Source organism: Vigna radiata, chromosome 2, assembly GCF_000741045.1.
Source record: "Vigna radiata var. radiata cultivar VC1973A chromosome 2, Vradiata_ver6, whole genome shotgun sequence".
Taxonomy (NCBI): Eukaryota; Viridiplantae; Streptophyta; class Magnoliopsida; order Fabales; family Fabaceae; genus Vigna; species Vigna radiata.
In genome coordinates, this window is record NC_028352.1 from 19,733,495 (window position 1) to 19,745,701 (window position 12,207).

Below are 12,207 nucleotides of genomic sequence, written 5' to 3' on the forward strand. Positions count from 1 at the left end.
CCTGCTCTCAAGAAGGCAGACATTGGTATAGCTCTTGCTGATGCTACTGATGAGAGTTTACTTTACTTACATGTGACCAATACGTTTCTTCTATCATGCAGATTTATGCAGTCTCAATTACAATTCGTATTGTGGTGAGTGATTTTGCAACTCCAGAGTTTATTAGGTGACATGGTGAAGACCCGGTGAGGGAGGAGAACTAGACGGTGGAGTGGTTGACAACAGGGATAAAGTCGTTGTCAACGTTGTTGAACATGATCTCTAAGCTGTTATATTTTTCTACTGTGAATGCCACTGTTTCTGCAACTTCATTCTCGTCCTTTATGTCTGCTATGACCACAAATGCTCCGTTTTCCGCGAATATCCTCATTGCTTCCTCTCCTATTCCGGTGGCTCCGCCGGTGACAATGGCCACCTTACCCTGCAATGGAGATGAACGAAGTAAAGGTGGAAGTGGCGATGGAGTCACCGGAGGATAAAAAGAAGAGAAAAAAACAACTTTGCACGCAATTACACGTTACGAGAAAAAGCTGACATCACATGTGGGGCACCGTTAACCAAAATCTAACGCTGTTCATTTTTAAGGACTAAATATAAGAGTTTCAAAACTAAGAGGATTAAAAGCCATCAAAGTTTCGAGTAGGGACTAAACTCAAAATAGTGTGATACTTAAAGGACGAAACACATATTTAACCCTTTAATTTATTATGGATTTTAAGTAATTATTTAAGTTGTAATTATGTTTTAGTTTAAATTATTTGTATGTTATTATGGTGATTTTGAAAATGAAATATTTTAATGATACATATTTAAATACTTTGGTAAAAGAATTTTATCATATCCATTAAAGTATATGAAAATTGTTAGAAGTAAATATTGTTGATACAAATATAAACATGACATATATTATCACGTAGAAATAATGCAAGTAAAATAAAGTAATAAACTCACAAATTAAATAATACAAGCCAGACAAGTTAAAACATTTACAATATAATTATCAAATTGAATACTCTATTAAATCTAAAAAAATAGAAAAAATCAAGATAATTTTTTAAATAAAATAGTTGAAAGTAAAAGAATTTTCAAACTTTTACAAAATAATAGTTATTAATAAAAAAATTAAAATCTTCAAAAAAAAAGTTTCACAACATAAATTCAATTCCAAAAATCATAAAACATCATAAATATATTACGGTCACTCTAATCGTGGAGGTTGAAAAACCACTACAAATTGATTTATAGAGAGTAAACACTCTTATAAATTGAAAAAAAAAAATAACTTTCACTAAACAACAATATTTTTAATGTTTCTCTATCTATTCTAAATGCAACCAGTATAAAAAAAACTTCTCATATTTACGATATTTTTAGATGTTACTTTCTATACCTTATCAATATAAAAAACCGTTATAAAAATTGTATTCTCCACTCATGATTTTAATATCTTTTCTTGTATACGAGTCAAAATATATTCTAACAAATTTCGTTGAAGAAAAAAATAAATCTTAAACTAACAAAATCAATGTAAGAGTAACAAAACCAATTAGTTATCAATCTTGCTACACCGTATTAGTTTAAACCTTTTTCTTTTCAAACACGATGTTAAAATAATAAATAAATATTAAAACAGTGATAATATGTATTTGTTTTTTCTTCCTATTTTAGTAATTTAAAATTTTTGTTGTCGTTTTATAACTGAAAAACAATTTCTTTTTTTCTATAGTTCATGATGTAATATCCAATCGTTGAATGAATTACTAAATAATATCTATCAAAACTCTTACACTCGTTTTTTTTTTTTCCTAAGCAAGTAACATTCACATCTAAAGAACAATGAAATATGAAAATGATGATTAAGATGATAAAAACATCCATTAAGTATATGAAAAACAAAACGCATACACAGATACCAACCGAAACAAAAAACTGTGATAAACAACACCTTGAAAAGACAAAACTGTAGCACAAAAAAATCCACAAATGAAAGCACCGTCATACAATGGAAGAGGTAACGCTGTTTTCCGTAGCCTCCATTCCCGTTAACGTATCATAAAGAGGTTGGTTCAATGTTTCTGGCAGATAAAACGCGAAAAATCCTCCACCAAGTCCACACAGAGCAAAAATCATAAACGGAAACGATCCACCAATAACGACGACCAGCGGCGCCAGTATCGCACCCATCTGCGCCGCCTGCGTGGCGCACCCTAGCGCAGCGTTCCTTACCACCGTCGGGAACAGCTCCGCCGTGTATATGAACAGCAGATTATAGGTCCCCGCCATTCCAAAAATTCCCAAAATCCCACAAATCATTCTCACACCCTTCCATACCCCAACATTTCTCACCAAACTCCCCGCAAAGCAGAACACGCCACTGAACCACAACGTCGCTATGGTCAACGGCTTCCTCCCCCACCGGTCCAGAAAAATCGCTGTTATCATGAAAGCCGGCATCTCCGCCACGGCGTTGAGTATTACAGTGAGGTAGAGGTTGGTTTCAAGGTTGACCACGTTGAGGCTCAAGCCGTAGTACACAACGGAGCATAGGAAATTGATGACCACGGCTAGGATCAACCTCGAACGTGTCATTGGCGAGCGTATCACGTCGACAAGCGAACCAGCCACCGCCGCGTGGCATGTCGATCCTTTGGGTGAGCCCAGAAGGATAGAATCAGAGACTAATTTCTCTTGATTTTGGGACTCGCTTAAGGAGTTGACCTCTGCTAATACCTGTTCTTGAATGCTGTTGCATGATAAAGATGATAGTGGTGGTGGTGGTAATTGTGGTAATTGTGGTGATTGATGGTCTAGAATTAGACGAACCCCTTTTGGGATGTGGCTACCGTTGGTGGTAGCCATGGCAGTGATGACTTTCATTGCTTCGGATTTTCTTCCTCTAATGAGGTACCATCTTGGGGACTCTGAAATGAAGGGGAGGACGAAGAGAAGGAAGAGGAGGGAGGGGATGGAAGAGGCTATATAGAGTTTTCGCCACGTTGGAAAGATGTAGGCGATGACAGATAGCATCGCGATGCCGGAGGAGAAGAAGTAAAAGGTGCACATGCCGGTGGTGCCGCGGGATCTGGGACCCACTGGCTCGGTGGCGAGGACGAAGGCGCAGAGACCAACGCCACCGGTGCTGCAACCAGTGAGGAAGCGAAAGAAGATGTAGAAAGAGTAGCTAGGGGAGAAGGCTGTCAAGGTGCCAAAAATTGTGTTTAGGGCACAAACCACTGTGAGAGAGCCTTTTCTTCCGAGGACTGAGTCTGAAAGGTGACCGAATGTTCCAGCACCTGAAATTGTTGCTAACAGATGTTACATTACCTGTTAATTATGAAAATATAATTAATACCATGCAAAGAAAACACTTGATGTCTTTGATTTTTCCTACATTTTATCTAAAATTATGTTTTTCATTTAATACTGTTGGTCCGAGAGGAGAGAAACAAGAGTACCAAAAAAAGCAGAATACAAACTGAGAAGAGAAGAATTATGAATCTGAATATTGGAATCGTATTTCACTCACTGTATCAGAAACAGAGAAATGGGATATATAGTCAAGGCACATATGAATACACAACAAAAACAGAAAGAATTTTAACATATATGTGCTTTTTCTGGAATGATATATTTGATGATTGGCCAAATAAATGACACTTTGACACTCAGAGTGAATTTGGACAAAGAGCCTCTTTTACTCCTTCAGCCAGTGCACAATCCTCCGCTGTAGTGGTAGAAAGAGCAACAACACATTGTAACATTCCCACATAACATAAAACCTGTACTGGTATTTTTGTCGTTATGAAGTTAATTACCGTTGGATTTGGCTAATTTTTGGACAGCAGATTCCAGACATATGGTTCTTTATTTTGACCGTTCGAATCGTCAATTTGATATCTACGTTGGGAGAAAGAGCCTAAACTAAAAGATGAAAGTATTTTCGCATTACATAACCTGCACTAGTTTTTTCGTTGTTGCGAAGTCGCTCACCATTGGATCGAACTGATTTTTGGACAGTAGGTTCCAGACGTATGGTTCTTCATTCTGATCGTTCGGATCATCAATTGGAGGTCCATTTTGGGAGAAAATAGTCTTTAGATGTAATCTTCACAATTTTAACTACACCAGATTCCACTGTATCTCTGACAAAATGCATTTTAACATATATGTGCTTGGTTTTGGAATGATATATTTGATAATTGGCCAAACAAATAGAACTTTGATTGTCATAGTGAATTTGAACAGTTTGTTGCTCAATGCCCAGTTCATGTAACATTCCTTTCAACAAAAGAACCTCCTTTACTCCTTCAACCAATGGACAATACTCTGTTTCAGTGGTAGAAAGAACAACAATAGATTGGAGATTTGATTTCCAGCTAACTGCTATTCCATATAAGGTAAACACATACCCAGATAAAGATTTTCTGGTGTCCAAGCATCCAACAAAATCTACATCTACAAAACCTTCAATAAAACCTCCACCTTGAAAATTGTTTTACAGAACAAGTCAGAGCTCAATGATGCATTTATGTATCTCGACATCTACTTCAAAGCTTCCTAATGGGCTTGTCCAGGTTCAATCATGAATCTGCTAACAACGCTAACAACATGGGCCAAATCAAGTGTTGTGTAGACCATGCCATACATGATGCTTCCAACCCCATCAGAGTAAGGTACATAATCCATTTCTTTCCTATAATCTTCAATCTTTGGGCTTTGATTCTTTGAGAGTTTCATGTGTTGACCAAGAGGAATGCCAACGGGTTTGGATTGAGACATCCGAAACCTTGATACCACCTTTTGCATATAATTTTGTTGAGATAATAACAAATTTCCCTTCACCTGATCTCTTTCAATTTCATTACCCAAAATCTGTGTGGCTTCATTAGATCCTTCATCTCGAACACTGTATTCAGTTTTGTTTTGATATCACTGATCATGCATATATTACAGTTGGCAACAAGAATATCATCCACGTATAACAGTAGATGCAACACATCTTCTTGCTTCAAAACATAAACACAATTGTCAAAATTGCACCGCTTAAAATTCAGCTTTATTAGGAAATTATCAAATTTCCTGTACCATTGCCTTGGGCTTTTCTTTAAGCCAACAGAAGACACACCCTGTCATCCAAAGCAAAACCTTCTAATTGTCTCATGTATATGGTGTCATCCAATTTTCCATGCAGAAAAGTAGTTCTAACATCCAATTGTTACAGGTACAAATTAAACTAGGTAACAATTGATATTAAAATTCTCATAGAACAATGCTTCACCAAAGGAGCAAAGATTTCATTGTAATCTACACCTTCGACCTAGGTGAAGCCTTTAGCCACTAACCTCGCTTTATATCTTGCCTTTTGAACCCCGGGTATCTCTTCTTTCTTTTTGAATATCCACTTGGAACCAACTACCTTCTTGCCCTTCGGTAGTTTCACAAGTCTTTATGTGTTATTCTTCCTTAAAGTTGTCCTTCACTGCTTTCATGTTCCTCCTTGAAATTTATGGGTTCTTCAAAGCTTTCAAGTTCTCCATTAACACTTAAGGCATAACAAATTAAGTCTACTTCCCCAGACCTTTTGGTTGGTTTAAAGATCCTTCTTTCTCTATCTCGAACAAGCTGGTAATTGCTAATTTCATTATCAGCACCCTGTGTATGTCCAATGTCAACCAGTATTCCATCTGAATCATCATCAAGATCTAAGGGAAGATTTCTTTGCAATTCACCAGTTGAGCGCTCCACCTCAAGGAGAGCCTTATTCCTTTCACATTCTGAATTTTCAGAATGGATTGACATCCTTTTCTCATCAACAATAACATCTCTACTGATAATCAATTTGGAAGGTTAGGTATCTAACCTCCACAACTTGTACCCCTTGATTCCTTCTGCATATCCAAGGAAAATGCTTTTCACAGCTCGAGCTTCCAACTTATCTCCTTTTACATGAGCAAACGCCAAAGAACCAAACACCTTTAGATTGGAGTAATCAATCGTCTTTCCACTTCAAACCTCCATTGGTGTTTTATAATTGAGAGTCGTGGATGGACTCCTGTTGATCAAATACACTATAGTATTGGCAACATCTCCCTAGAATGCTTTGTATAAACCTGCTCCAAGAAGCATGCACCAAACTCTTTCAAGAATGGTTTTGTTCATTCTTCCTGCCAGGCCATTTTGTTGAGGGGTGATGAAGGTTGAAAAACAGTGATTTTCATATGTCAATTTAGACCAAATTACACCCTTTACTACTTGGAATGAACTTAGAATCAAGCAAAACTCAATAAATGAGTCTGAAGAGAGTCAAAAGTTGTTTTTAGCAATTTTATGCTTGTTTTGCATTGTTTTGTAACTAATTTGAGAAAAGTAAAGAATGGAGTTGAAGATACAGGTCGTTGACTCAAGAAAAGAGCGGAAAAATGAAGATTTGAAGAGTCGTCGCACCACCCGGTGGCACACTTAAACCGTCGGGCGGTCCAGGACAAGGAGAAGGCATGGCGATTGATGCTGGGCGGATCTGAGGGAAACTGCCCGGCGGTGGCGATTGCCGTCGGGCGGTGGCGGCAGGTTATGGGAAACCGCCAGGCGGCACACTTAAACCGCCCGGCGGTGGCTCACTGGACTTGGGCCTGATTTTGACGCGCTCCTCACCTATATATACCCCTACTACGAATTCAGAGTCATTCTTTTGACAAGGGAGAACGACTAGACCTAATTTTGCTCTCTGGAGAGGATCTCTTGGATGCTTAGGCTCCTTTTCATCTTTTCTAGGGTTTGCGTTTCCATTCTTCTTCCATTTTTCATCTAGTTTCACCATGTCTATGGTGAACTAAACCCTATTGTTGTTGGGGAAAACAATGTAATCTTTTGATACTCTCGCTTATTGAAATTATTGATTATTTATATGGTCTCCATATGTTTCGATTGATTATTGTTGGGTTATCATCTGTGCTTAAGGCCTTTATCGTTTAACTCATTCAGTATATTGATGTTTGTCTTTATTGACATGGGGACGTGCAGTAATGACATGAACTGGTGAGTAATCTCTTGATTTTGCAATACCACCTAGGGATAGGGGTAGGACGATCAATTGCGCTATCTGATGTTTATAATGCAGTATTAATTACTAGGGGAGGCTAGGGATAGCAAGTTAGTAGTTAATATTAGGCCCTTTTCGCCGAGGGATCGGGTTAAGGGGAGGCTAAGAAAGTCACATAACAATTGAATCAATCACTTAATAATCAAGGGTAGTATGTAAGAGAGAGTGGAATAGATGAAATTGTTAGTACCCAACAACATCCATTCATCTATTGTTTTCACTTGTCAATTGAATCAACCTTTATTTTGCTTGTTAATATTTTTTCTCTCAAACCCAATTTATTAATTTTAATTTCTCAAGTCTTATTATTTTAATTCACGCAAACGAGGAAGCCATACGAGTCTCTTGGGAAAACGATACTTGGTCTTACCATTTATATTACTTGTACGATTTGGTACACTTGTCAATTTGTCAACAAGGGGTACCAACAATAGTCTTATGCCTCTTGATTCCTTGGATCTTACAAAAATTATTGAATTCCTCTGAGATAAATTCAAGTTCATTGTCTATTCTCAAACACTTCAGCTTGAATCCCTGTTGATTTTGAATCTGCGTATGCCATTCCTTGAAATTCTGAAATGTCTCATATTTGTTCCTTATAATGTAAATCCAAACTCTTCTTGAAAAATAATCAATGATTCTCATAAAATATGCCCCTTCACCATGAGTTTGAGTTCTTGATGGACCTCATAAATCAGTATATGCATATTCAAATGGTTGGGTTGAAGTGTGCTTACCTGTTCCAAACTTCATCCTGTGAGATTTCCGCAAGACACAATGATCACAAAAATCCATTTTTTGAAAAGTTTGTCACCCATTAGGAGATTTTGCTTTTCCAATTCTTCTAAGCCTTTCTCACTAATGTGACCCATCCTCAAGTGTCATGGTCTAGTTTTATCTTCCAATTTCTCACTTGTAAACGAAGCATGAGCAATGAAAGTGGGTCCTTTTAGGATGTATAACCCATTACTTCTTTTGCCCTTGGCTATGACAGAATCTCCAGTGGATACCTTCATTATTCCATTCTCAACCTTCGTGGAATAACCCATAAGGTCGAACGAGCTTATACAACTTAGATTTCTTTTTTAGTTCAGGAACATACCTCACACCTTGCAACACCATTTCATGGTTGCCAAACATTTTGAGCCTTATTGATCCCATACCCTGCACTTTACGGGCCTTGTTATTGCCAAGAAGTATAGTGCCATGCTCCTTTTGTTCAAGACTCTCAAAATAATCCTTCACCGAACACATGATATGTTAAACCTGAGTCCATGACCCGGTTTCTCTAAGAGTCTTCTGATGAAGGCATTAGAACACCAGCTGATTCATATCCCTCGGAGGCCTCAACAATATCCGTTATTTCTTACATCCGAGAATCCTTACCCTTCTCTGGGCAATGCTTATTGATATGTCCAATCTTTTGACTCTTGAAACATCTAACTTGTTTCTTGTCTTCTGGTTTTGTCTTCTTCTAGTTACCCTCCTATTTCTTCCCTTTTCTTTTCATGGCTATAAGACCCGATGACACCTCCTCTGTTGCTTTCGAATCTTGAAGCTTCTAGAACTCCTTAGTTCGAATTGATGTGATAAGTTCTTCCAAGGTGATCAACTGGTCCTTTCCATAAAGTAAAGCGCCTCTGAAATGCTCAAAGGTTTTTGGAAGAGGATTCAGAAGGATGACAACCTTCTCTTCGTCTTCTAGCGTTACACCAATATTTTCAAGGTCATCAATGATCTTCTTGAATTTTGTAAGTTGTTCTTCAATCATTCTTGATTCAACCATCTTGAATGAAAATATTTTTTGTTTTAAACACAACCTATGAGCCACATATCTCATCATGTACAACGATTCTAGTTTCGCCCATATCCCAGTAATGGTTTTGTCCTTTGCAACCTCCCTTAGTGCCTTATCACCAAGACACAAAACAATTGCCATCCTGACCTTATCGATAATTCTTTTCTTCTCATCTTGTGTCAAGGTTGAAGCCATGTTCGAATCTCCCTTCACTGCTTCATCGCAACTTTGTTGAATCAAGATTGCCTCCATCTTGATATTTCCCAGTTCAAAGTCGTTTGAGCTAGTGAATTTCTCAATATCGAACTTTGTAGACATTTTTTTTGACTAATCTTGTTTGTGTCCATGGTGGGTCCGAGAGGAGAGAAACAAGAGTAATAAAGAAAGCAGAATAGAAACTAAGAGAGGAATTATGAATCTGAATATTGGAATCGTATTTCATTCACTGTATCATAAACTGAGAAATGGAATATATAGTCAAGGCACATATGACTATAGCAAAAACAGAAAGGCAGTTATGAAACTACCAGAAACAAAAGTACAAGAAGTCTAACATACAAGAAGTCTAGAATAACAAATACATATAAATTATTTGCTTTTAATTCTCATATTCAAGAAAAATAATAAGATCTTTAATTAGAAGCTAAAATCTATTATAAACAATTTTTATTTTTTTTCCTATAAAAGTTAAATTAGGAGGAAATAAGACTCTATATGCATATAGTGTAATTCGATATGAGCTTGATTACCCAGAATGGCAATTTGAGGTTTAAGAATCTTTGCAACATCCGGTACCTAATTGCTATTTTGGCTGTATTTGCATGGATAAGGTAGAGTCATTTGTAATAAAGCTTAATTTGTTGTTTAGGAAATTTAATAAAAAATAGAGAAATGAGTAGGGAGGAAATGCAAATCTCTCCAAACAATTATTTTAATGTTTAATAATTATTATAAACATACAAATAAAATATTGAAAACATTACCATACACACTTTAACACGTGGTATTAAATTTATTTGTACTGTTGTTGTTCCTCCTTCAAGAATGCCACCCTAACGATTTTATTTTTTTATAATATTATTTTAGAGTAAATACCACCCGTGTCTGTGAAGAATATTTGTTGCGGAAGAATTTGGCGGCGACAGTGCTTCACCAGAACAGCTTGTCGTAGCGTGCAAATTGGCGGGTTGTGTTATGACATGGCCTTTTGCTGCTCTTTCCTGAGATGAATTGTAGTTATTTGTTTCTATATTTAGATTCGATTTAATGAAAAATTATTATTATGGTTTTTTTACTCTTCTTAAATGTTCTCGTTAATGTCATATAAATAAAAAGTACAAATGGTATAATGTAACTAATTTTCAGATATTAATAAACTTTTAAGATATTTTTAAGAAAATATTATCAAATAAAATAAAAGTAGTTAAAATGTGTTTATATTCAAAGGAATATATAGATGTACCCCATTACTCCTTTTATTTGATTGACCTATTTGTAAACATTTTTCTTTCCTTTGCAATGTGGGTTTGAAGTTATACTCTGTATTGTTATCTACTTGTTTTTGTTATTTGAATTGTGTTGGGGGTGCTAAAGATTCGAACTCTAGCTATAGAGATGAAGAAAACAAAGATAAGAATGGCAAAACAAAGACATATTTTCTGAACTACTGCACATATGCAGAGGTGAGAACATAATAAAAGACAAATGGCGTTAAATTCTCTTGCAAATGATGATGTGTTATCTAAGTACTTTATTATTATGACTACATTTATCCTCACATTCTTTTCTAGGAGTTTAATTTTTATATATTATTAATATGAAATATTTATATTTTTAATTAATTAGAATTTCCCTATTGAAATAAAAAAAAAAAACATTAGACATTAGTATATAATTCTTGTTATTCCAATCTCTCTGAGGAAACTATTTATAAAAGGGACAATTTTGGTTAATCACCCTAAAATATAATGTTTCTACAATTTATGTTGGATTTTCATAGTTTTAGCTATTTTATAGAAACATTTATAAAAAAAAAAAGTATTGGTAAAGCTTTCATTATTTCATAATGATAAAAATGAATATTAGATTTTTAGAGAACTAGGAAGTATTTAAGACCTTTATTCATTATCCAGTTAACCCCTTTTAATCAAGTGGTAGTGACTGTAAAAACCTTGGACCAAAATCCAAACCTTACATAAAGAATCTAAATATCTATTTTTTCATAGATAATTAATTATTACGAAAGTTTAAAAACTAGGAATAAAAGCAATTTACACAATTTGTACTTTAGTGTATTTATGTTTGATGAAATTATGGTAATTATAACATAAGATACATCTTACACGACAGTTGAGAGAGAAACAGTAAACATTGAGAGAGAAAACTAACCGATCATACAGCCGCCGAAGAAGACGGCCTGAACCAGCCCGACCTTAAACTTATCCGCGCAAAACAGCCCCCACTCCACAACGGTCGAGTCCCCCATCCACTCCCACGAACCCGGTTCAAACCGGCACACGCTTTTGGCGCTCGGGTCGCATTCCCAACCGGCCGCGCCGTCGAGGCACCGCCACTCTGGTTCGCGATCGGCGAAAATCATGACCATCGTGTGGAAGGCTTCCAAGGCCCACGCCAGACTGGTGAGCACGAAGTGCCTCAGTTGCCACCGCCCGAACTCGCCGCAGTACTTCTGCAGTATCTCGTCGATGCAGAGTTTCTCCAATGAAGCTCCGGTGGGCTTCTCCGCCGCCCAAATGAAAGGCGAGTTGGACGTATCGGCGCCTTCATCTTTGGATTCAGTGGACGATTTGGTGGCCATTTGGTAGTTTCTCCTTCCTCTGTTTATTCGTGGCAGAGGAGAATGTTAGAAGGGGTTGTAAATGATTGCATTGCTTTCTTTTAAATGTGGTTGAATTGTTATTTTTCTAAGATGTGAAAATGAACTCAGTGGGATTTGTCAAGCATAAAAGTTCTATTATTAGATTTTATGTAAATTGTTTTTGCTTGAATTCTGCTTCGCACAAGAATAAAAGAGAAATATATAAGAATAATGTATTTTTGTATTATACTCACCGATTGAAATTTACTCAGGATATAAGATCACTTATTTTATGTAATGAATGATACATGAGCTGAAAAATTCTATAAAGGTATATTATGAACAAAATTAAATATCATAATTGCAAAGGAACTCTGCATATCAATTTTATTTTAGTTGGCGAAAACGCACAAGTGTTCGTATCTACAAAATTTTAAATAAATAATATCAATTTTATTTTAAATATATAATTTAAGTTATTATACATTGTTA

At 36.2% G+C, this 12,207-nt stretch overlaps 1 protein-coding gene across 1 annotated transcript; it reads right to left on the reverse strand.

Annotated features, from left to right (window-relative positions):
- Window positions 1-1,820: 1,820 nt before the first annotated feature.
- Window positions 1,821-11,803, reverse strand: LOC106753978 (organic cation/carnitine transporter 4). The gene is made up of 2 exons (XM_014635901.2): window positions 11,286-11,803; window positions 1,821-3,293 (listed from the first exon to the last, which is right to left on the reverse strand). The coding sequence occupies exons 1-2, from the start codon at window positions 11,713-11,715 to the stop codon at window positions 1,996-1,998; spliced, it is 1,728 nt and encodes a 575-aa protein (XP_014491387.1). The 5' UTR covers window positions 11,716-11,803; the 3' UTR covers window positions 1,821-1,995.
- Window positions 11,804-12,207: the final 404 nt, after the last annotated feature.